Source organism: Podarcis gaigeae (assembly GCF_964106915.1).
Source record: "Podarcis gaigeae genome assembly, chromosome: 6".
Classification (NCBI taxonomy): Eukaryota; Metazoa; Chordata; class Lepidosauria; order Squamata; family Lacertidae; genus Podarcis; species Podarcis gaigeae.
Window position 1 is genome coordinate 52,607,934 of NC_139682.1, and position 26,741 is coordinate 52,634,674.

At 42.0% G+C, this 26,741-nt stretch overlaps 1 protein-coding gene and 1 long non-coding RNA gene across 3 annotated transcripts; one reads left to right on the plus strand and one right to left on the minus strand.

Moving 5' to 3' along the window:
- Positions 1 to 2,414: 2,414 nt before the first annotated feature.
- On the minus strand, positions 2,415 to 26,741 carry LOC310846275 (uncharacterized protein). 2 transcript variants are annotated; one of them, XM_083742575.1, is made up of 3 exons: positions 26,666 to 26,741; positions 25,033 to 25,802; positions 2,415 to 4,540 (listed from the first exon to the last, which is right to left on the minus strand). In XM_083742575.1, the coding sequence occupies exons 2-3, from the start codon at positions 25,421 to 25,423 to the stop codon at positions 4,362 to 4,364; spliced, it is 570 nt and encodes a 189-aa protein (XP_083598701.1). In that variant the 5' UTR covers positions 25,424 to 25,802; positions 26,666 to 26,741; the 3' UTR covers positions 2,415 to 4,361. The 2 variants fall into 2 exon arrangements, with proteins under 2 accessions (XP_083598701.1, XP_083598700.1); XM_083742574.1 differs by lacking the exon at positions 26,666 to 26,741 and adding an exon at positions 26,145 to 26,543.
- LOC310846307 lies at positions 4,462 to 11,210 on the plus strand. Its single transcript, XR_014565245.1, has 3 exons — positions 4,462 to 4,567; positions 4,969 to 5,038; positions 11,145 to 11,210. It is a non-coding gene; the product is annotated as an uncharacterized lncRNA (long non-coding RNA).

Below are 26,741 nucleotides of genomic sequence, written 5' to 3' on the forward strand. Positions count from 1 at the left end.
CATTTCTCTTCCCCATGTGTTGGGGGAAAAACAAGAAGAGTTAGCACATTGATACACCCCAGTGCCCCAGGAATAAGCAGTGGTGGTGTGTTAATGCTGCATACAATGGGAGAGACCATGCAAGAACCCATACATTAATTCTAGCCATTTATGGGTTGCTCTTCAGTGACAGTCATGGGTCGATATGCTTTGCTTAACCTACAAGTGGACATTCTCTCAGAGGATGTACTTCAAGTGGTGAATTAATGGTGATCTGCAGTTGTGACAACACTTAAATGAATGTGTTCCTTGGCCCTAAAAGCTTAGGGCCCCTTTGTCAAGTACAGGAGAGGATTTTAGCCACTGCTCATGATTCTACTCTCACCAACACCCTCTGTTACACCTGGCTGAATTATATGTTTCCATAAATTGAAGATTAGAACAGTAAAAGATCTATTATTTTAGAAGTGTCAAATTTGCTTGATCTTGTCCTGGCTGAAACTTTCCTCTCCTTCTCAAAGGAACAAATCAAGCTTATGGCTATCGGTGTAACTTTCCCAGCATTCTATCTTTCAGCAGAATGCACTTGATCTAAATCGTTCCTTGATGGATATCAGTGCAATGTATTGAAATCTCTTTTTTTGTATTAACTGCCTATTCAGTTGTCAGAAATGCTTTTAAAAGGGGAAGAGGATGGCTCTCATTCATGCAATTAAAGACATTTAGCTGACAATGAGCTGGATCTCATTTCTATGCTAACAAGTGTTCACTTACTCATTCATGGACTGGAGCAGAATTACTATTTTTAAGTCCCTTCCAAGAGAAAAGAAATACCATTCTTTAAGAGTGAGAGCAGTAAAATAAATGAGTGGGAACTTGGTTTCTTTCATCATAAGAAATACAAAAAACAAGCAGAATGAAGTGTGGAGAAATCTGCTGTCCCAGATGCATACCATGGTAAAACATATTTTTTTGTTAATTTGTACAGCCATCCGTGCCATCCGTGCTGTATATAAACCCTAAGGGCTTCAGTGGTCAATAGCAGCCAATTATATGAGGGCTGTCAAGTTTGTTGTTCTGTGTTTTCCTGCGCCTTTGGTTTAACTACAGCCGGACATATGTATAAAAATGAAGGGAATGCAGTTTCATCTCTATTCTTCATCATTTTATCCCTTTGCCTGTCAGAGGCAGTGGAACAGGACCAGGAACAAAACTGAGATGAGACAATGGAAGTCTTATGGGACTACCATTCACAACAGTCCATTATTTGGCTTTTCTTTCACAAAGACCAGGCCCTATATTTTTCTGCAATAGCAGGAACAATCAATTGTCAGTGTAGAGGTGGGACCCCCTCCCTTGTTTAAAAATACATCTGGTAGGAGTTGAAAAGCAGGATAAATTTGCTATGTTTCCTAACCCTGTCCCAATGCATTTCATTTCTATGAAATCAAAATTAACTTTGAATTAAAGATGGGACACTATTAACTGTCTTTCATTCTGGTCTTCTGACCAAAAGAAAAGAGCAAGGTGTATCACATTTCTTTCATTTTGACATATTCTCTCCCTTTTCAGATAGTAATCTTTTTGTATTACCCGTAAAGAGACACCCCCCTCCTTGGCTGGTGGGCTTCCTTAGCAAATATTTGTGTACTACTGTCGGGACTGGGCTAACCATTATGCTAAGTATTGTACAGAGCAGGCTTCAGCTACTATAGTTTAGTTTCCTGTCTCACCCCAATGTGAAATGTATTAAGGTTGTTTATTAGGTATATGCACTGGGCTTTTAGATATCTCCAGAAACTCCCAGGATGGCTGTGTTCTTCAGGATAAAAACCCCACCTTGAAAGACTTAAACCTTGTAAAGTTGACCTAAATAGTGAAATTTGTGAACATTGAGAGCCAGTTTGGTGTAGTGGTTAAGAGCAGTGGACTCGTAATCTGGTGAACCGGGTTCGCGTCTCCGCTTCTCCACATGCAGCTGCTGGGTGACCTTGGGCCAGTCACACTTCTTTGAAGTCTCTCAGCCCCACTCACCTCACAGAGTGTTTGTTGTGGGGGAGGAAGGGAAAGGAGATTGTTAGCCGCTTTGAGACTCCTTCGGGAAGTGATAAAGCGGGATATCAAATCCAAACTCTTCTTCCTCTTCTTCTTCTTGTTTGTTGGCAAAGGAAACAAGACCTTCTATCCCCCAAGCAAAGCCAGAAAAGTTCAACAGAGCCTTTGTAACTTATTAATCCTGATATATGTGGTCCAATTCAACCAATGTCTCATGGGGAAAACTACAAAATGGGAAAATAAATTTTCTGCTTGTATATGCTGTTGATATAATTTTGGTTACTGAAAACAAACAAGATTGTACAAAAGTTGTTGAATGTTTAAATAAGAAAAAATCGAGAATTTACATGCAAAATTGAAATTGATTAATTCAAACGAGGCACATTGAGAAGGGGATTGTAAGAAAAAGACTGGGTCCTAAATTGAATAGTAGAGTGCCTGGTATCTGGTGGGCAATCTCATCCTTTATTTCCACACTGTGGCTCCAGACCAAATCATCTGTCGGGAGAGCTATGGCCTGGCCAGGATGCAGGCCTGGCTAGGACACAGGCCAACTGGTAGCTTGACCAGCATAAGAAACAGAATTTAGCCTGAAGTACTGCAAGGGTGTCAAGTGACAAGGCAGAATGGAATTAGAAGAGGTTGCTTAGAAGAGGCATGGAAGTTTGGGTTCCCACTTGCATTATGGGGCACTATCACATAATATCAATCTGCAAAGGCTCTTCATGTTTTTGCTTGGGCCTGATGATTCTTACAAGCAACACTTTTAAAAAAGCATAATACCCCTAAATATCTGGGCAAATTATCAGGGCAAATAATTAAAAACCCTCCTCCATGGTTAAGGGCCCTAGCTCAGCAGTAGAACATCTGCCTTGCATGCAGAAGGTCCCAGGTTCAATCCCTGGCATCTCCAGGCAAGGCTTGGAGAGATTCCTGCCTGAGACCCTGGAGAGCCACTGCCAGTTATTGGTAGGCAGTAGTGAGCTTAATGGACCAATGGTCTTGACTTCCTATGTTCCAGTGTAATACAAGGCTGGCTTGCAATGCTATCATTCTCTCTTTGCAGTCAGTCAGAGAGAGGTCAGCCAGGAAAATCAAGTAGAGACATAGCCTCCTTGCATCTGTGCCCATTTTATACCACCAGGCTGATCCTGGTGGAGAACACGGTGGAAACAGATGCTCTGCCCCATCCCATTTGTTTTGTGCCTCCCTGCTTCAGTGCTTCAGGAAACAGAAACATCTGTATGACGGGGAGAAGCAGCAATGAAAAATAAAGGCTGAGAATGCAAATGGAGTGTGTGCAGGGCGGCGGCTGCTTCTAATCTTTACAAGACAAGACAGAAGAGTCAATCATTTCTGAGGCTGAGCTCTTTTCAAAATCTTGTTTTTTTACTATTGCACTAAAAAAAAGAAAAGAAACAGGAAGTGGAAACCTATAGAAACAAAGAAAAAAACAAATTGTTCCACAGAGAGGATGGTGCTAATATGTGTGTCCAGGCACACATTGTTCCACTAAAAAAAAAGGGCAGACATTAAACTAACCAGAAGGCGGATTAACAGCAAAAATTAGAAAGGTGGTGCATATATTTTGCACTTTTGCACTTTGTGAGGCTTCATTTGAAATTGGCAATGCTTTCCGCATCTGTGGATAATGTCTCATTTTCTGCCTGGCAACAGAGTCCCCATGCTTGTTTCAGAGTCCTCATGTTTATCTCCGTCTAAGCCTCCTTGTGCTGAAGGTTGCCAGCTTCAGAGGCAGAGCAGGCTTTTGAGCCTTTAATATTTGTGCAGTGGCGGTGGCAGGAATTAACCAAAGAAGCAGGATCACTCATTGCAGTGCCGTGGTAGCAAGAAATGCTCTCCTCAGGATCAAATACTTCTGCTGAATACTCTGCATAGCCTCTTCCCAAGGAGAATGCCACCCAAAAGGAAAAGCAGATCTTACACAACATTATGGGATCAGAAAAACCATGGCTTGTCTTGCAGATTCGCTCCATATTATGCTTCCCATGGGATTTCTGGAAGTCTGTGTGGAGTGTTTCAAAAAGCTGTGACCCTCTGTTTATATATAAAGTTGCAGTGTTTGTTGACATAGAGCTGCTTCATGCTAGCTTGTTGCACTGGTCATTGGATGTTCCCAAAGGAAGGGACATTGCACACTCCAGTATTTGTACAAGGTTGCCAAGAATTGAGAATGTAGCCCTCATCAAAGTGGCAAAGTCATTTTGAGGGTGGGGAGAAAGTACCTTTTTTAAAAAAGGGGAGCCCTTCCCTTTCTACCTGTCACCCTCTCAGCACTCTCTGCATATATCCAGGGACCAGCTTGTTCATATCTGCCGGGGTAGATGACAAGAAGAAGGTTCACTGATGGAAATCACCACATCCTGAGGCTGGGACTCCTGGTGATTGTGTGTCCCCCGAATCTCGCCCATCTCATTCACGTTATTGCTGATGCAATTTACTTCACTCTTGTTGTTGTCATCAGCGTTGGGACCAAACATCCAGTCTGCAATCAGAACAACAAAATGTAGGAGTAAGTGCTGGCAATGAAAATGGGAAGGGGAGTGAGAGGCTGGTATGGTTGATGTGTAGGAGGAGCAGCTTATTCAGGGTTTGCTTTCTATTTATCAATCTACCTGAAAAGGGGTATTTATGTGGGGAACCTTAAGCTTAGGGGCTGAATGTGGCCCTGCAGGCCTTTCTATCTGACCCTTGGAATCCCCCCTAAGCCACACCCCCTCTCCTCAGACTATGTCTTTAACTGGCCCTGCTCCAAGTGCTTTTTGCCTGGTTGTAATCAGTCCTTGAACTCTAATAATGCCTCTTGATTGTCTGGATGGAGAACACACTCTCTCTCTCTCTCTCTCTCTCTCTCTCTCTCTCTCTCTCTCTCTGGTGTTTCTAATTATATTCTCTCAACAACCTCCCTTCTAGGTAGGTTAGGCTAAGAGTGTGACTCGCCTAAAAGTCTCCAATGAAGCTTCATGATGGAACAGGGATTTGGGTGCATATGTCTGGTTCAACTGTGGCATTTTATACCAGATTGGATATCTATATGTTCTGCAGCTGTTTCACATAGCTAATTGCTTCCCAGGTATTCTAATGTCACACAGTTTCTTGTATTAGTTCTTCTGCATCTGTATCCAACGAAGTAGGATAAGTTTATTGTGGTGCTGCTGGTGTTGCTTTCTGGGTCACAGGCACCGTCAACAGCCTTCCAGTCATGATTTTGGTATTGCTATTATTATTTTAAGAAACACCTAGGGAAGGATAAATTTCCATCCATCAAAGAGGTGTCTTTTAATAACTTGCCTGAGGACAGGGAACTTGAACAAAATAGATATGCTGAGAAATGGAAGAAATTAATAGGTATACTTTTTAAATGAAAAGAAAGACACTTTACTAACCGAGCACTGAATTGTTTGGTCCCCAAATGTTCACTTTCTCATGGTTGTCTCAGGGCTCCTGTTTCCTTTCTACATGGAGACCTTTATCACACAGTTTGCCTCATAAAAATAAGCAACCATTTTGCAATCCCTAATGCAGTTCATAAAATACACATAGTTTTAACAGAAGACGTTGCCAGCTTCTTCTGTCGGGAGTGCGTTTCAGACCACAAAGCAGTGTGGTCATAGTCAGCAGCTGTAACTATTCAGATGCAGCGAGGGAGTTTTGTATCACTAGTGACTGTGGCAACAATACTAGGTATTGCAAGAGATACAGCTGGTGTTACATTGCAACTGATTCACTCCTGTAAAGGAGAGTGTTCACACACAAAAATGCCTCTGAGTACCATTTGTGGTGGCATAGCACCCATGATGGTCTTACTACTCTGCACTAAGTGGAGTTCTTATAACTCCCTGCTTTCATTATCGAAGGAAAGTGTTTGTATGACCATTGAACAAAAATAGCCCCACTAGTGTTCCGTGGTCTCTGGTGACATGGCACTTGGTTTCAAATATGTAGGCCAAAGACAAGTCTACTCTGGAGATAATTACCGGTACCTGTCTGGGCTCACACATCCCCCCCCACTTTCCTAGGGGGCTTACAGCTACTGTAATCTCCCCAAGCAGGAATGTATTGGAATCTCTTCCCTAATTAAACATCCCTGGGGATTTTGAATCCCCGGATCCCTAAGCATCTCCCATCACTCAGCATTTATTCAGCCCGTCAGCCCTCAGATACTTCTCGGCTGTCTGAGAAAGAGAAAATCTACTCTTCAGCTTCACAAGGAAAGACTGTGGAATGCAAATGAAAGCAAACTGTTAATTCCCAGGGGAAATAAAACCAAATTAGGTCTGTCAGAAGAGACTTGCCACTTGAAGTGTTCCTTGCTGGGAAGTAGCCTAATATTTAGCAGTGCTGGAATGCAATCTATGTGTTTGTGGCTGCACTAAGGTCCTGCTTGTGGGCTCTCCCTTGGCATCTGATTGGCCACAGTGAGAACAGGATGCCGGACTAGATAGAGTTTCTTATGTCCTTAAAGCATTGTGATCAGTGGATTTGTGCCCACTGACACCACAGACAGAAATAAATGATGCTGCAAACATGGAACTATGGTGTTTGTTTTCTATATAACTTGCTTGGTGCCCATTGGTCAGGAGTGACTCAGCCAGAGAGGCTGAGAAGGCAATGGGGTGCTAAAATTTGGAATTGAAAAATTGAAAAGGGTAGACCAGGGGCCAACAGCATAGTAAGGCTGCGCTGCTCACTTGACCCCCATCTGGCTGAGTCACTGCAGCATACCAAGATGTAGAGGGGGAAGGAGTACTGGTGGAGCCAAACCGCTCAGCCCCTCCCTCTCTCTTGCAGCAGCAACTCAGCCAGATGGAGGTAGGTGAGCGATTTAGCCCCACCATGCTATCCACTGCTGGAGTAGGCAATAATAATAATAATAATAATAATAATAATAATAATAATAATAATAATTTATTATTTATACCCCGCCCATCTGGCTGGGCTTCCCCAGCCACTCTGGGCGGCTTCCAACAAAATATTAAAATACTGTAATACATCAAACATTAAAAGCTTCCCTAAACAGGGCTGCCTCAGATGTCTTCTGAAAGTCTGGTAGTTGTTGTTCTCTTTGACATCTGGTGGGAGGGCGTTCCACAGGGCGGGCGCCACTACCGAGAAGGCCCTCTGCCTGGTTCCCTGTCACTTGGCTTCTCACAGTGAGGGAACAATAAGGAAGGGAAGGACATTAACAGTCAAAATGAGAAAACAGTATCCTGGTCCTGATCATTCACAAAATGACTTGTGATGCTGCTCACCATATAATAACTTTAACCTGTTACAGCGAATCCAACAAAGAGTCTTAAAGACTGACAGACTTATGGCATAAGCTTTCATGGACTAGGCTCTGCCACATCAGATGCAGAGTTTTAACTTTGGAGGAGGGAGCAGAAATATGAAGACTGCCAACTCTACTACAGGTTATTTGTGCACACTAAAAAATGTATTTTGAAAAGGCATCTCCAGAATCTCCCCCAAAGGCAAAATAGAGGCATTGATTTACCAAGAAGAAGTACCAAAAAAGAAAGACTGTTGAGTAAACAGGAACAAAGATAACATATGTATTACTGATATAAAGCTTTAGCTTATCTGTTTTCTTCCATATATACTTAGCCAGACCTTAAGCCGGACCTCCAGGTTCTCCACTAAGGAGATGGCCTTTTTGGTGGTGGTGCCTCAGTCACAGAATGCCTTCCTTGATGATACTTTGTATTTTTTTATTTAAGCAATTTCTATATCAGCTACAATAGTTACTAAGCAATATACAATAGAGTGCAATACATTAATATCTCCAGTCCTTTTAGTACCATGTTTAGTTCTTGAGACAGATTATTTTAGGGATGTGGCTTTTAGAATGGTTTTATGTTGAATAGGCTGGTTTTTATGTGGGTATTGTAGTGAAGTTAAGTGTTCTAACTTGGTTGATACTGTCTGAATTTTGGGCAAATTGTCCAGAGGATGTTGTTAATGGCCAATTAATGTCAAAAATACATATAAAAAAGGGAAGTGACTGTTGCAGAACAGCAAGTGGCAAACAACCTACTGAGAAAGACAAAACCCATGGAAGAGATGAGAAAATGGTTTAGGATCTCGGTTCAGTTTGCATTTTAATGTGAACCTACTTAATTTGCACTTCCCGAAATAATGGATGAACCAAAACACAGCCATCCTTCAAAATCCATAAATCTCAAGATTTTATTATCCTGTTCTTCAGCTGACAAATGTGTACAAAAAACAGTGTCATATTAAAGGATGATGTGCATAAAAAGACATATCTCAGTGAAAATAATATACAAAAAAAGCATTATATTAGGGAGAATTGCTTGAAAGTGGGTGTGTATTAGGTGAAATTGCATACAGCGATGTTTATATGTGCACCAAAATACTGACAAATTTTCATGAGGACTTTTTTAAAAAAAGAAACAAACAAATAGTAAACAGATATGGACATGAGGAGAACTGAACTTAAGACTAGGGATGTGAGAAATGGAAAGAAACTGAAAATGTCAAATTTGCTGACCCCTAAAAAAAGCAGCTGAATTATTGTCAGGATGTAGACAGAAGAGATGGAGAGAGCTCTGGAGTGAGCATGGCAGTTCCCAATAAGGAAACGGTCTCCAGCCAGTGCCCTGAAGTGCCAATGCCAAAAGCAGGAATATTTCAGTCTGCTCATTGAAGATAAGGCACCAATTTAGAAAAGGCTCCCGAGAGGCAGAAATGTAGACTTGGTAATAGATTCTAAGTGACAAGATGCAGAATGTCTCTCAGCCACAAAGGCAGGCATATTAAGGATTCCATATTCATGCACTCTGATTGAAAACACACACACACACACACACACACAAAAAAAAACCAAATAGCTCTCTCTGTAAAAAAAGTTGCTTTTCTCTTTGTAGTTTGCATTTCACTCTAGATGTCATTCAGTGACACTTCACTCTGGGAGACCCTGTTAGCAAACTGTACCATATTGTGCAGCTGATCTAGGTTCCACAAAAAAGGCTCCACAATAAATGGAAAAATTACATACACACAAACACAACACACACACACACACGACATAGCAATAACAAAATAGTAATAACAGAGATTAATGATATAAGGTTTATTTTGTTTATATTTTGAATTAGATAGATATGGGGGCACCGTTTAAAAAAAAAAACTGTTTAGGGACTCTAAAGGTCTTAATCCAGCGCTGCTTATATGCAACCATCCTTGCACATCCTCCCACACTAAATCTTTCTTGCAGAGGCTGTATTCGCTAGGAAGATGCCTACTTAATTTCTGAAGTGAATATGAAGAAGAATGCAACATTAATCATATGCTCTAATGGTCCCTATGGTATATAGGGACCGTTTCTATTTTTCAAAAGGGTCTCAGGGTTCGTCCATACATTCACTTGCACCATGCCTAGAACACATGGGTCTGAGTGGTTTTCCCCTTGCCCCACTCCTTTTCAAGGGAAAACCCTCTCTTTAGCAATAGATTGGAACAAATGGCAATCTGGGGAAATCCCAAATTGCTGTTTGCTCTGATTGAGCACTAAAGAGCAGTTTTGCCCAGGAAAAGCAGCAGGAAAGCAGAGGGCTTTCTCAGGTAAACCACTCTGCCAGATTCCTGCCCCCCCCCCCCACTTTTGGCAATACTTTATTAAGATGTTGTTAGTGTAAAATGCGATGCATTCAGCCTCCCTCCTCAGAACCCCTGGAAGTTAAATATCACACATGTTTTATCTAGTGCAAATGCATGTATATACATGGCATGAACACCAAGGCTACATGCAGGGCACAACCTGTGTACAAGAGAGGGAGAGAGAGAGGGAGAGGGAGAGGGAGAGGGGGAGGGAGAGAGGGAGAGGGAGAGGGAGAGGGAGAGAGAGAGAGAGAGAGAGAGAGAGAGAGAGAGAGAGAGAGATACGGGCTGGTATGGCAGTTTTATATTCAGTGCTCATTAAAACACAATCGCAAGGCTGTATGGTTCCAATTGTCTGCATATAAGTATAGCAGAGTCAGGGCACCTCAGCAGTTATGAAAATAGAAGACTGTGGCTGATAAGCAAAATCTCAGCTAATGAAGTAGAGCTGAAATTATTAGCATGCGGCCACAAACAATGAAACCTGTCTGTTTTAGAAAGACACATATTCTAACTAGATCATTTAATAGATATCACTTCCGTTAATGCATTGGGTAGAGGTAGGGTTGTCAAGATTTATTATGGCAAAAGCTTCTATGCTTTTAGCAGATATCACATAGAAATTTAGAAGGTAAAGTCCCCCATACCACCGGGCATGGAGATAAAATTATGACAAAAAATTTACCCACTAAATCTCAGCCCACAATAAGAGAAAAGGTGTCTATGTGGAGGGTGGTGGTGGTTAGAAACAGATTGGCAACATGATTTCCCACCATAGGAGCTTACTCCTAGGGGCTGAGCTTCCTTCGCTCCTCCCCAATAAAATATTAGAGGGGGCCATGCCCGCCAAGTTGATGGACATTGCCATGATGTGTGTGAGCCATGTCTTGTGATTGATGGGGCAGGGCTTACCTGGGCCCCCCAAATATATTATTCAAGTTGGCACCCCTGTTTCCCACTGCGTCCGACTCCTATCTCCCAAACTGAATAAAGGACTATTTCCTTCTAAACAAGATTTTATTATTTTCACTCTCTGTCCTATCAATGAACACTGGCAATTGTATTTTTTTCTCTTTCAGAAGACATTTCAGTTCAACAACTGAAATCCTCTGGGGAGTCTGATTTAGCTTCTGCCTTCCAAACAATTGGTTTATTGTAGCAAAAGTCTTGCCCTTTGAAGTGGAGTGTTGTGGGGACAATTCTTTGCATATTTACTCAAAGTAAAATCCCACTTAGTTTGGCTTACTCCCAGGAAAGGGTGAGCAAAATAGCAGCCTTAGGGTATAGAACATAGTTCAGTGAAAGAATGATTTGTGTGTTATATGGGTTCAGTCATTGACACCTCTATTTGTTTTTTTTAAGATGTAAGGCTGTACACACAGTAACTTGTTTGTAGCACAAAAATGTAATTTTTCCTCAATCTGGAATAATTCATGCTCATCCTCAACATGCTGTTTTCAATCTAGATGGATTCTAGATCCTGCTGTCAGCAAGAGTAGTTCTGGTTATGCAATACACGTTTGAATGTCCTCCTCTTGATTTGGTTATCCATACAATTTCTTTCCTGCGTGCCCCAAGAGAAGGAAGAAGGAAGTAGAGACTGCAATATGACTCACACAACCTCATTGGGCAGGCTGAGATATATACACTACATTGCTGAGATCGCCTTCATTTGTTTTCAGCTGTTTTCAAATGGACACACTCCAGAGTAGTGGAGAATTAATGCGCAATAAGCTTTTACTTTTGGAATGAAACCAGTTTCTCAAGAAAAGCTTAAAAAAATAACTATATTGAAGTAACTCTGGGTTGTGGGTATGGACTATGCTTTTTTTTTTTAAAAAAAGTAACCATTTGCCATGGATTCTAAAATAAAATGTTTTGTGCATGCAGGCTTAGCAGCATGACAAGGGAAGATCTCTGCCTGATGTTCAGGGGAACTGCTGCCAGGTCAAAAATGCAGTTTAAAGATGAAGGCCCAATCACTGCTTGTATTCAAATATTGACTTGCAAAGAGAGCATCTGCTGCAGCAGGGATGGGGAACTAGACCCCATCAGCCCCAGCCAACAAGGCCAATGCTGCAGGGTGCCAAGAGCTGTAGTTCAACAACACCTGGAGGACCAGAGTTTCTGCTGCAGGGAAGGACGATCACCTGTTGCATGTTAATGCCAAGGTTTCGGCTCAAAAAGTCTTTAGGATGATGCCGTTCTCAGCCACCCCTGAGTGCTGTCCACCCTGCTTCTTCCTACTCTGCCCCACCAAATCTGTGAAATGGCCCAACTGCCGTTGCCAGCCCTGCAGCCTTTCCAGTGGCTGTGGCTGTTGCTCCTTTGGCAATGAAGTTGAGCCTGAATCCCTGTGCAGGTGTACTGATCTTATGAGCCACTGTGTCAGTGTAGCAGCTCATAGGATTAGCCTGCTAAAACGGATTAGTTACTCTTTATCACTCCTCCAAACATCCTCTCTTAGGCACAGTCCAACTGGGGAAAGGGTGGATTCCCCCCACTGTTTCAATTTCGGCCGATGAGCGGAGTGGTGATTCTAATCAGTGTTTGTGTTTGTAATTATAGTATAGATGGAATTGAGGTGTGTGTGTGTGTGGGGGGGGTGGAATTGAAAGAGTGGCTGCTGCTAGTTCTTTGGGATTAATTAATCTAGGGTCAAAGAGTGTTATCCTGAGAATGAATAAGCCCTGAAATATAATGCCAATTGAAGTAACTCCCATCTGTGGCTGCTCTCAGCTGACCTCGTTCAGCTCACTGCTCAAGATTAAAAGCTTCTCATGTCTGGAAGAACTCCAGGAAATGGGCATGGGGGGGGGCAACTGTGAGCCTGTTGGACCCAGTGCACTTAAAAAGAGATCACTATGGCATTTGGTCAATCTTTTAAACAAGATATCAACACTTCTTCCTGACTTTTCCGTAAGACTCTTTTAGCATTGGCTGCATCTTAAGCATGCAGGCTAAAGGAAAGCCCTGCTGAACTCAGGTGGTGGGACAGGAAATCCCAGGAAATATACTGGGATTGCACTGTACAAATGCAGTTTATTGTACATAAAGCTGGTGGCACCCTGGGCTCCTTTCAGAGGAAAGATGGGAAGTTAATTTAATAAATAATATGTATGCCACTGTTTCTAACCCTGATTGGACAAAACTAACAAGGTAGGGTGTCTGGAAAAACCCCCAAACAACCATGCAGTTGTGCTCTGTTTACTGATACTGAGCATTTTTAGCGCTCCCCTGTCATGTTTTCAAACCTTTTTCTAGTCATGAGGGTTAGATACTTTCTAGCCCTGGGTGCAATCTTAAATCCACTAAAATTACCAGCAAGAATACTCTGCCAGTTAGACACTTTCTTACTGGCTAATCTATGCCTCCTTCCCTGCGGCAGTCTGCAGTAGAACCTCTTGGCTTTAGACTGTTCTGACCTGTTATATCTCCCTGTTTCTTGCTTCCAAAAGGAACAGGAAGTGATGTGGGAGGATGAGTGTTATCATAATGAGATTGCAGATACTATTAAGGTTCATTGACGTCAGTGGCCAAATGTCATTGGGAGCAGGTGGGTTATACTGTGATGGGAGATAATTCATGACCTGAGAAGGCATAAAGATAGGCCCAGAGGTGTGTAATAAAGACATTGGACTAGGTTTAATTCAAAAGTTCTTAATATGGAAACTTGCATAAGGATTTTCCAGAATCAGAGGGACCAGAATGTACCGTATTTTTCGTTCTATAAGACGCACCAGACCACAAGACGCACCTAGTTTTTGGAGGAGGAAAACAAGAAAAAAAATATTCTGAATCTCAGAAGCCAGAACAGCAAGAGGGATCGCTGCACAGTGAAAACAGCAATCCCTCTTGCTGTTCTGGCTTCTGGGATAGCTGCGCAGCCTGCATTCGCTCCATAAGACGCACACACATTTCCCCTTACTTTTTAGGAGGGAAAAAGTGAGTCTTATAGAGCAAAAAATACGGTAATTCTGTGCAGCTGCGCAAACTACCTTTATGGGGTGAAGATAACACAGTGCTAGTTTTTCAGTAAGGCTCTTCCTTCCTACAGTTGAAGAAAATTGACCTAGATGCCCGGCGACTATTTGTAAAGTCCTTGTGCTACTCTGGCATAAGATGCACATCATACAATGTATACTTTTTATTTTAAATGGAGGCGGATTTTCACATGTTGAAGACAAGTCAACAGAACTGAACATTCTTTGTATGTTCAGTGTATGTACATTTTAATGCAAAACATTAAAATGTTTCACAGATTCCATTAAGGCAAGCATGGCCAAACTTGGCCCTCCAGCTGTTTTGGGACTACAACTCCCATCATCCCTAGCTAACAGGACCAGTGGTCAGGGATGAGGGGAATTGTAGCCCCAAAACAGCTGGAGGGCCAAGTTTGGCCATGCCTGCATTCAGGCAATTATGGTACCTTCCCCTGTGGGAAGGTAAATGGCATTTCCGTTCACTGCTCTGGTTCGCCAGAAGCTGCTTAGTCATGCTGGCCACATGACCCAGAAGCTGTACGCCGGCTCCCTCGGCCAGTAAAGCGAGATGAGGACCGCAACCCGAGAGTCATCCCCTTAACTAAACAGGAGGCTATGGTTTAGAAGGTAATAAAGTTTTATGAGTGAAGAAAGTAATGGCAGACTATCTCCAGTGTAAGAAAGAGTCTTGGTATCTTCTAAGCAACAGGAAGATAACACAGACAGAGGCATAGGACCACAAATGTACATTTAGGCTCTTGCTCAAGCAATGTCTGCAGGGTGACCCAGCCATATTTATTTGGATAGTCCAAGCTGGCCTGACCATGATGGGCATTGAAATATTTTTTCATCAAATTTGGAGAGCAATTATGGGGGTGACATTTTTGAACTGACCTTGTCTAAAATACAGCACTAATTGTCTAAGCCTCCTGCAACAGCAAGAATCTCGAATATGCTGCTAACAACATTTTGCACATTGTTCCTGGAGCAATTGCATTAGGCCTATGTGGAGAAGCAGGTTGCAGGTTGAAGCCAGCCCTGCGTAAACCTCATTAGAGGGTTGCTGACAATGTAGCACAACAACAAGAAGCAGGACCACACCTCAGTGTTGCTGGATCAGAAGCCAAAAAGTCCCTACAGAGAATAAGACAATTTCCCAGTCACTTGTCTCAACAAATAAAATGCCCCATGTTCTCAAAACTGGTTGAAGTTTTGAAATTCAGATTTAAAATTTGTATCTGAAGCCACGTGCACACCCCTGGGGTCTTGCCAGTTTCCATGGTAGAAACATATAGTGGACTGGAGATCAAAACAACAACACCATGTCTGATTTCTTGGATTTGAATTTGCACAACATCTGCAGGAAGACAGCGGATGGTCAACCACAGAAGGATGTGAATTGCTATTACTGTGGTTGCCAAGGACAGAAGCATATTCCTCTGCATTCCCAAATGTTTCCATAGCACTTTGGATCAAGAGATTTCCATTTTGCTTGCAAAAAAGAGCTAGCACAGAAACTCCGGCAATTGCCTTGTAAGAGTTGCAGACTGTGGGCATGCCTTGTAAACCGAAATTCAGTCTGATTTCAGTATAAACAGTGCACTACAGTAGACCAGGGAAAAATTATATAACGGAAGCCTTTTCTAATTCCAAAGTAAATAACAGGATGGCTTATTTCTTCACAGGCTAATCTGCAAGATGGTTTCCGTGGGGATTATTTTGGGACCTTCTAGATTTAATATGTCACTTATCCGCAGGGAGAGGTAATTAGGATGTTGCTAGCTAGTACTTAAGGAGATGCTGTTAGGATTTTTCTCTATGAGCAAGGAGAGCAAAGGTACCCTTAAGACTTGTTAGCATCCAAGGCCTTATATCCAGGCACAGGGCTGAGGTCTTTATTAGGGAGATCAGAGAAAGCTCTTCCTTTGGGGAAGCTTAGGTTTCCAGACAAAGCATGTATCAGGCAACTGTCCTCATCTATTTCTACAAATTTAGTGCGGAGGCTATACAACACCACTGTCAAGTGGTTGTTATCATGCATATGCTGCTGCAGCTTCCCATAACTTTTCTTTCCCCTTCCCAAGTCTTGATTTTTTTTGGAAAGCCAATTTGTTGCACTATTTCGCTGTTGCTATTTATCACAATGTACCCACTTTCTGTGCAGTGACTAATGAAGGTGCACTCTTATTGTGCAGTGGCCATATACTGGCATCTATCCAAACATTGGAGAGATAGGTGCAGATATGCAGATGTCTGAAAGTGACCTTAGATGCTGTAATAGTAATAAAAGTGTTAACTGCCCTCTCCTGCTATGGTAACCTTTGGTGGCTATTGCTTTTGAGTTTCTGCCATGCTTTGCCTTTGTTACAAACCAACAATATTTTAACCGAGCAATAGTTGACAACAGCCAGCGGAAGCAGGATTCAACAGTTATGAATCCTATGGGTTTTATCCACACTGCAATTTTGCCTGTTCCAGTATAAAGGAGTCAAAAACCACTGCATCTGTAAAAAGAAAATTGTATAACCCTCCTATGAGATTAAGAACGATATAAGATCGGCTGGGTGAACCCAAAGGGTCCATTTAGTCAAGCAGCCTGCTTTCTGCAGCAAGCAACCAAATCCACAATTGAGACCCAGCTCACCACCATAGACTTCTCCTTCTATTGTTCCCCACCAGCTGATATTTTGTGGCCTCTTGAGGTGTTCACAGATAGTACATTCAACCAGTGTAAAATCTGTACTCATGTACACAATAGTTGAGCTGATTACTCATGCAACATTTCACATGCAACATTCAAATGCAACATGGTCTGTGTTCACAACAGCTGAGCTGTCGATTCTTTCACATAAACACCTCTACAGGTATAGTGTTTGTGCTTCTGTTCAGTTGTACTGAGTGAACAAACCTACAGTCATGATAGGTGAGGGCCCCAGAGGGATGAAAAACAGCAGGGAAATTCGAAATAAATAAGCATGGTAAGGTTGAACAGATAAAACTATCCACTTTCATAACATTAGGAGTCATCCAGTGAAACTGGTTCTAAACAGAGAAAAGAACATTCTTCTTCATTTAATGCACAATCAACCTGTGAAATTAATTGCCACAAGCTTAGATGCTTTTTAAAAAAAGAAAATATGCATAGTTGGTCTATCAGCCCCAATGGTCAGCATCTGTAGCAAAATGAAGAAGAGGAAATCATACCCTATTTTTGAGGTTCCCAGAAGCAGCTGTCTAGTGGCCTTGGGAGGGAGCATGCTGGGCAATGAGCTTTTGTAGTGGCATACTTGGGAGTGCCACTGCATGACAGTCCACACAGCTACACACCCACACCATGTGCCCAAGGAGGCTGCTGTGCTGACTGACTGACTGACTGACTGACACACACACACACACACACACACACACACACACACACACACACCAGCCAAAGCAAGCCATAAAAAGCTAACTATTATTATTATTTAGTTAGTTAGTTTCTATACTGCCCTATACCCAACGGTCTCAGCGTGGTTCACATAAAGGATCACATACATAAAATCAAAATACAAACAACCCAATAAACAACCCCCAGCTTGCAATCCTTTTTCCTTTTATGAGTCCTTTCTTTCATGACTCGAAACTGATGGCAGCTGCCCCTTATGATCTTGAAGAGCACATTTTAAAAATCAGCTGTGACAGCTCATGCGGGAAATGTCCTCCTGAGGAGCAAGGCCAAGAGTCCTGTAATTGTTTAACAAATGACTTTATCAAAGTGGCAGGTAAGGAAATAATCCACTTCTTTTTGCAGGTACTGTCACAACCTTAGCCGAAAAGTAGTCTTGCCAGGAAAATTCCTGACATGTCCTGGTTTCCAGGTGTAAAAATGGCATTGGGGGGAATTTTGCCAAATCTGCAAAATGCCAGGGGGAAGAAAGCTCAACAACTTTGTGTGTGTCAGGATTTTTACTCTACAAAAAGTGGCCTTGCTGGAACTTTGAAAGAGGTGGGGACAGGCATTAACTTTGAATATTGAATCTGAAGAATGTGACTTCACCTAAATTCAAGGCTTCAACTCTACTGAAAATCCTGGAAAGTTCAGATTTGGGACTTTTCCTTGTTCTAATGCAGGGGTAGGCAACCTAAGGCCCATGGGCCGGATGCGGCCCAATCGCCTTCTCAGTCTGGCCCACGGATGGTCCAGGAATCAGCGTGTTTTAACATGAGTAGAATGTGTCCTTTTCTTTAAAGTGCATCTCTGGGTTATTTGTGGAGCCTGCCTGGTGTTTTTACATGAGTAGAATGTGTGCTTTTATTTAAAATGCACCTCTGGGTTATTTGTGGGGCATAGGAATTCGTTAATTTCCCCCCCCCCCCAAAAAAAAATATAGTCCGGCCCACCACATGGTCTGAGGGATGGTGGACCGGCCCACAGTTGAAAAAGGTTGCTGACCCCTGTTTTAATGAGTGAGTCCAATGTGAGAAGCAAGGAGGACAGGCTTCCTGTACATTTCACAGAGTTTTATTCTGAGTGGATCTGCTGAATTTTTTTTAGAAAACCAAGTTAGTCTTGACCATTAATTTCAATGGATCTACTCTGAGTGGGACTAGCATTGGATACAACCCACAGCTGTGCAGAAGCAGAGTTGCTTGTAATGCAGGGATGATCTAAGCCAATGTGGCATTTTTGGCCAGTTATTCAATAGATACACTGATTTATTAGTAGCAATTATTAATTTATATTTATTGAATTTGTATTCCACCTTTCCTCCAAGGAGTTCAATATGTGTACATGGTTCTCCAACTCCACATCTTACCCCCACAATAGATGAGACTGTGACTGGCTCAAGGTCTCCCAATGAGCTTTAGGATTGAGTGGGGATTTGAATTTTGGTCTCCCAGCTCCTAGGGGAGGCACCATTTGCAATTTCCACAGTGCCACTGATGTAGTGTCACTCTGGATCACTGTAGAAAATTTAAATAGTGGTGGCATTGGACTATTTGCTCCCACTGCTGTCACCAGGTAAGCCCACTGAGCAGGGCTTCTCACTGACGTGTGCTTTACCAAGGTTCTCTTCAAATCCACACAGGAAAGGGTGTGAGAAAAGAAAGGCCCAGGGTGATAATCAAACTGCTTAAGAAAAGAAAGCTCATCTGATCAAAGAGAAGTCATCCAAGTTCTTTGTAATGTAGGGGAATTTTCTCAGGAAAGCATTTGTCCCTCAATTAGTGTATACTTTTGGAGAGCATCCATTTTCATTGCTTAATTGCTTAACATTATCGGGGGTTAATGGAGGCCTAACTTAATTGGCAGCCATTCACAAAACTATCCAGCCACTTCTACAAATTGACATTGCAAAAAAATTCCAGCATTGCCGCTAGTTGTATCTATTACACACATATAAATAGTATTCAGATATGCTAAATGGAGAAATAAAATGGTTCTGTTACCTCCTTGGCTCATGGTTCACTTCAAGAATGGTCCACAGTGTTGAATTGGACTCCCACTCTGTTGTTGATATTTTAAGGGAACTTGCAACATCAATGGCAGTGTAAAATAAAACCATACATGGTTAGAATGTTTGGGAGAGCAGGGTTCGAAACTCTGCTGAGCCATGAAGTTCACTGGGTGACCTTGGGCCAGTCACCATCTTTTAGTCTAACTTACCTCACAGGCTTGTTGTGAAGATGAATTAGGGAGGAGGAGAACCATGTACACCAGCTTGGAAGATAAAAGCGGTATATAAATGTAATAACTAAAACAAACAAATAAATAAAAGTGGCTAGAGATGTGTTATAGCATTATTCCGCTCTCATAAATCCAGATTAGAATGACTGAAAATTCATTCATACCCCATTTAAATCAGTTATCAGTTGCTTTCAGAAGTTCTATATACAGTCCTAATTTCACTCACTTAAAGAAACTGTTTCTTATGCAAAAGAGAAGCCTAAAACATGGTGTTTGGAGATAAGGCAGAAAAAGAACAATCCAGGAGGAGGCCAATGAGAAACTGGATTTATTATTGCTATTAGGAGGGGTTGTTCGTTTAGTTATACATTTCTTAGGAAACATGGCCAGGATTTTGAGCATTTGTAGCTGGATATAAACCGAATGCCATGTCTATACTGGCTGTTGGATGAAGAAGACAGGGGCAGTGTTTACAGGTTAAATTAGTTTTTCAGTAATGGTTCTTCTGCTTTGCTTTGCAAATTCTTTGTGCTTCATTCAGCTGGACAGAATTTCCTTCTTATGGTTCTGCTTTCTCTTTTGTATGCAGTCATATTCCCTAGATCAGCTGTATTGTTATCCAAATTCACTGTTGCAAGACAAACTTTTGTTTTCACTGTTGCAAGACAAACTTTTGTTTTCAGTCTGCAGGTGCAAATGCATTCTGAAAGCTCTGTCATCTGTGGAAGGTAGGAAACCATGCTGTGATGAACTCCCTACCGCTTTAGGATTTCTCAAAGTACGGGAACATTGCCTGAATTTCTTCAGCATAACACAAATATTTTGAATATTTTCAATCAAGGTTCATTCAAAAATAAGGCAAATCGCTTTCATATTTCCCCCACGGAATTTATGGATAATCCAAACAAGCTTCTGAAAGAAGGGCTCAGGGTAACAGACTGTCAACATATCAACAGTTCAGACCATGTGTGAATTGTCTACCTGGGTGTAGGGTAGGGTTGTTCAGGTTAGCAGCCTCTGAGTGTTCCTGCATAGATCACTGCTCCTGCCAGCACTGCATTTCACCAATTATGCTTGCTTCAAGAAGTTTGTGAACATTCTGGGAGGTCAGATTTAGTCAGAGCAACCATACTTCATGTGGTTCATACCTAGAACATTGTACCATGATCTCTAATGGACCACCTTTGATGGCTGCTCAGAGCTTGTATGTGTTTCGGGATGCTCCATCCTGCCTTCCTCCAGACAAGGATGGGTGACAGATGCAGGCAATAGTGGTGTGGGAAGTCACCCCACCACATGACTCCTTATCAATGTTACTGGAGAGTAACATATAGGCTGCAATACTAAATACACAACTAGGAAGCAGGCCCCATTATACACAGAGGGATTGATGGATTAGTGGGCACAAATAGGATGGTAATGATAATGTAATTGCCTCATACCAGTGCCTAGAAGCCAAAGCTATTCAGAGCCCTAGTCCAGATCCATTTTACAACAAACAATCCCTAGAGCAGAGATGGGGAATCTGTGGCTCTCCAGATGTTGGATTCCAATTCCCTATTGGCCACACTGATGGGTGATGGAGCCCAATAACACCTGGAGGGCCACAATGCCCTCCTCTCTGCTCTAGAGCAGGCATAGGTGAACTCCGGCCCTCCAGATGTTTGGGACTACAATTCCCATAATCTCTAGCTAACAGGACCGGTGGTCAGGGATGGTGGGAATTGTAGTCCCAAACTTCTGGAGAGCCGGAGTTCGCCTATGCCTGCTCTAGAGCTTTAGCCAGAATTAATCTGTGAGGGATGGGTTCCTCAAATCTAGCAAACAGTTGGGCTTCAGAGTTTGCTGGCAACTCTAGGCACCTTCTGGTGTGTTTTTGAAATGAGCTGAGCAAAATGTCCTGATGCTTTTTAATGAGAGGTGTCCTTTTATTTGCCCACCTCACAGGGAATATTATCCTATTCTGCATTCATTTTTTAAAATGAATCCAATCTCACTCTGCTCACTCCCTGTTGGCAAAATAACCTTCATCCCTTTCCATAAGTCAGAGACACATTATAAAAGGTTTTATATCCCCTCAAAAGTGACTTTTCTCAAGGCTACGATGTCACTTGGACTCCCTTTGAATTTTCAATCTGAATAAAATGAGTAACCTTAAAAATGGAAAAAAGCTGGTTCACCTCATTTGCTGAGAGATGTTCACTGTAAAGAGCAAAGCAGTATGTTTTAACATTATCTAAGATCCTGTGCATACAGGTATATTACCTGCCATCTGACTGAAATACACTTATTTAGCAAAGTCTATAAACTTGCAATGTATTTATTTATGCCTTAATCCAAAACAAAACAAAAACCCAGACACGTTGTAGCCTTCTAGATATTGGTGCATGCTTTAGCAACACAATTTAGAAACAGCATTAGGTGCAAAGCTCAAATTCTAAGAGGACCTTTGTGATGCAGAAGGTCTCAGGTTCAATCCTTAGCATATCCACTTAAAAGGATTTCAGGTAATACACTTGGAAAAGACCCCAGCCTGATACTGTGGAGAACTGCTGCCAGTCACAGCAGACAACGTTGCATTTGCTGAGAGTTGGGGAATCTGCAGCCATTTGGATGGTGTTGGATTCCAACTCCCAGTAGCCTCAGGAAGCATGGACAGTGGTGGGATTCAACAGTATCTGAATGGCCACAGGATCCCCACCGCCAGGTTAGATGGGTGAAAAGTCTGACTCTGATAAGGCAGCTTCATATGCTCATATATGGTAGGCATCAATTGGCTAAAAGGCGGGGGTGGGGTGTTTGGGCTGGCACTTGTAGGTCCTCTACCTTCCATCTCATAATCAGTACACTGATTAAATGGGAATTAATTATAGAGAAAGGCTGCATGACTGAAAATGACCTAACTATGGCAACTGTGTGAAAAGAATTCAGATCGAACTGAGAGTTGCTTCCCACTTCCCTTTCACCTTCTGTCTGATCCCAGAAGTCGTTTTATGCAAACTCATTCAAATGAAGATCCCTCTTGGGAGGAAGGGAAAATGATGACTCACCTGACAATGTTAACAAACATCATCTCCCTCTCCCTCCTTGGAGAATTCTGTAATTTGGAGCATATAAATACGAGTAATGCATCTACTGCCTGCTAAGGAGATGTAAGCAGGAGCGTGTGCTTTAGCAGACTTGAGGTGCCCCTGAAACTCATTTCCATTTTCTATTTGCATGAGGTGAAAGCAGGTACAAATTTTTGTTCTGATCATAAATAAAAGATTGTGAGTTCCAAAACTCACTGTTTAGCAGAGCTATTATTTCTGACAAGATGAAGGATGTATCTGTGAGCCCAGTGAAATGAATCAGATTTGGAGAACAGTTGCCATCTCCCAGCAATGAGGGAGTACCTGGGAAGACCTAGAAAAATGGCATGAAGCAAGAGCACTCACTCTCTCTCTCTCATTCATACACACACACACACACTTTGATTTTTCCTGTTGTGGATTACACTAATAATACGGATGAATGTCATTAAAATTAAGCATGTTCTGAAGCCTTTTGCCAGAGTTACATCAATAATTATGATAATCACCATCAACATAGCATAGCCTGTTTGGAAATAATCTAAATTCCCATTTCATTAATATGGAAAGTGGATGGAGATCTTGGCACCTGATCAAGGTCACACAATGTCAGTAGGTCTCCTTGGAATCCTGTCAGGTAAGATCCCCTTGCATTGTTCCCAGTCTACTATATGCTTGTGTTTTTGCAGAATTAGAGTCTTACACTACAAGCCTTGCAGATGTCCATCTGTGTTTGCACAGTGAATATTATGCCCATCTGATTCTGAAAACAATGTTTTTTAAAAAAATGCGTACACATATATGTACATGTTAATCATTCATAATAAAATGAGACATGGTTGTAACACGCTTTATACAATTTGACCTACAACTTATCTATACTTACTTGGAAGTAGGCACAGCTGAACTCAATGGAAATTACTTCTGAGTAAATGTTCCTTGACTTGTCCTGCTCATTTCTTCCTCTTTACTGATTTAGCAGATTTATATCTGTCCAACAATCCATACATACTGTAGATGTTAACTAGTCAAGGCTTAAAATGTTCAGAATAAAAAAAACTGAGGAACTAATGTAGTTTAAATGTGACAGGACTGAGCAAGATTATTGAAAGCTCTTTTAAAACATATTATAAACACTGCAATCCTATACAAACTTCCCTGGGAGTAAATCCCACTGAAAAGAGTAAGCATGCTTAGGATTACACTGCACAGTAGATGTTTTGGATCCTTTGAAAACAGAATCTTGATATTTTGATTCACCTAACTCCAGCACATATGGCAGTAATGTTTCATGTTAACACTCCTTTCTGGAATATTAATTGTAAACAAACAAGCACACACACTCCTACTGATATGAGTGGCTATATGACTAGCTACCATGCATTATATTACCCCATAAGTCAATTAATCAGCATCTAGGAAAGCAAGAAACCCAGTTAAAGATTGTAGTCCTATATTTTACAATGGATCAAAGAAACAAAGTTCCTGCTCCAGAGGATCTGCTGTCTAAAATATTATTCTGATTAGGCTTATGAATTCTGTGTTGACCAGAAGTTGTTTGTCAGCTCAATCACAAATTATGAAGGATCCACTTTGCTTCTACAAATGTTCCAGCAATTAATCTCTGTGGCTCTTCAAAATCTGAACCTTACTATAGTACCTGGTCTTCATTTGCATAATCCAGACCTGTATGCCGCACCATTAAAAAGGTTAAGGTTATTTCAGCTAGATGGCAAGCCAGGGATAAAAATTCTGTAGCAAAAGCAGGAAAAATAATAATGGAAACCGTTCTGGGATGAATGGGGCATGCTACACGGGCATACATGGTGAGATATAAAAACAATGCAAAGTTTTAAATGATCTACCTTTGAATAAAGGGAGCATTAATTGTTTCTAACATTATGGATCATTATTACTTAGCCACATTACTTTGCTGTAGTAGTTTTATTTAATAAGGCAGTACATATTAGATCCAAATCCAAATAGAGCAGAATAAAAAAACTTGAACCAACACCACCCTGTTCTGAATTAGATTCTTTTCTGGTGTTTTCTCATGTAACACCTAAAGTGCCTTTGAGCATCTCTCGTGCAAGCACACATTTAATTAATGTGGGATAGAAAAGAAAAGAGTAATTTTGAAACTGTACGTTATAAGTGTTTTTAGGGTTGTTAGCACATCAGGGCAGGGACCTGCCCATATTTTTAAGTTACTTTGTTAAATACTATGTACGTCAATGGCACTACGAAAACAACAACAAACAACTCAAATGAATGCTTAGGTTATAATTCTACACACACTTATTTGGGAGTAAGTCTAATTGAATCCAATGGAGCTTCTTTATGAGTAGACAGGTACTGTTAGGCAGCAATTCTAACTTCCTGATTTTAGTGGGTTGGCGGGTAGGATGACATATATGAACCTCTCTTCCACCAGCAGAGAGGAGCATCACTGGTGGTAGTGGTGTGGGCTCTGCCACTCTCTAGAACCCAGTTAGGATTATTCTGCCCATCAACACTGGAATTACTGATATGGGGGGGGGGAGTTGAAACCAATTCCAGCATTTCATTTGGAAATGGTCATTGTCACCAATGCTACACACGGTATATAAAAACGTGTTCCTCCAACACTCACCTATCAAATCATGGACAAGATCCTTGATGAGATGCCCAACAATGGCATACGCTACTGCCACCACCACAAGTGCTGCCATAAGAAGGTAGAGCACAGCTTTGGGCAAAGGGATTGCATCCCGAGGAAGAGGTTTGTACTCCTTGTAAAGCTGGTCATTGTCTGAATACGAGTATTGGAAAAGGTGGTCCAGGCCAGTGGTAAAGTTACTGGAATTCATGGACTGGCTGTTGGACAAATAGCTGCCTTGATCAGGATCCTGAAGAACACTCACCACAGAGCTGGTGGTGGCTTCCACTTGCTGCACCAAGTTGAGAGTCTTGTTGACACTGGGGAGGATCTGGGAGAGAAATGTGCTCCAATCTTTTATTGCACTGATGTTGCAAATGATCATAATGGCAAAGGAGGAAAATGGATTTTCACAAACCCGGGAGCAGCTCAATGCACTTTTCCCCCCTATATGTAAACCATCCCTACAGGTAAAAAAACAGAAATCAGTCTGTCCAAGAGCGACTTGCCATTCAAACTTCACATGATTGTCTGTGTGGATCCAATGGTGTCACATTATCCTTAAAGCGTAAAAGGTATAAATCCAAATTCTAAAACAAGGAATAGTTCCTGGAAGAAAAGCAGATTTGCCCTTTCCACTTGTCATTGATATTTTCCAGACAACTCTTCCTGGTGCTAAATGGGAAAAGATAAAGTGATACAAGCTGGCTGCTGGCTTCACTCATCTGGACAGAAAATATGGAGTCCAGTATCTCAGGATACACCTACAAGAGAAAGGAAACACAAGCACAAATAAACAGAGCTGTGTTAAATGAGGCTTATTTTTCAGTTGCTTACTGTTTGTTTAGCAGCCTCACTGTGTCAGGGGGCTGTACTAAACAGCGACCTTCCGAGGACTGAGCTGGCCACACTCATTTCTGCAAGACGGAGAAGAGTCGGCACGCACCACTGCCCAAACTAAAGGACAAAGCGCACTAGTTTGGGTCATCATCGCCAGCATCTAACACAGACGAGCCAGGAAGGCTTTCAATAACTTTTTGAAACCCGAGAATCCCCCGCTCCCCAACCTTTCCTTCATAGGTCAGCGGGACGAAACATTAACAAACCTAAGGCAGGGTCGACGCGAAGGACGCCTCGTTGCCACACACAGGGAATCTCTCTTGAGGTTTGCTTGGAGAGGGAGGAAAAAGAGAAAAAGAAACAACCGACTGCCTCGATTGACTGTTCTCAACTGCCAGACGCCCACAGATTGACCTATGTAGTGGTGCTGTCTAGAGAGAGAGTCTGGACTCGTCTGTTTCTCCCCACCTGTAGTTTTTTCCTCTCTCTCTCTCTGCCTCTCACGCCAAGCGGCTCTCGTCCGCGGAGGAGCTGGCCGAGGTGCTGAACGCTTCCCTCCGAGATTAATAGAGCCGCCGAGGGAGCTCTGATGATGTCGAAAGACTTAAACCCCGCCGTTATACTTAAATCGGGGGAGGGGAAGATAAAAATGAGACAGTGACATATGATCAGCTCTCTCTCTCTGCCTTTGCTGTTCCCTCCCCTTTCTTCTAATCCCTGCACAAACTCTTTCCGTGCCAAAACATGGGGACTGTATTTGCAAATACAGCAAGAAGTTGGATCTCACTTCCGCTACCAATCCATGTTGAAGGATGCCCAACATTAAAGCCTGAGAGTGATTTAATTCCTCCTAGCAAAGCAAA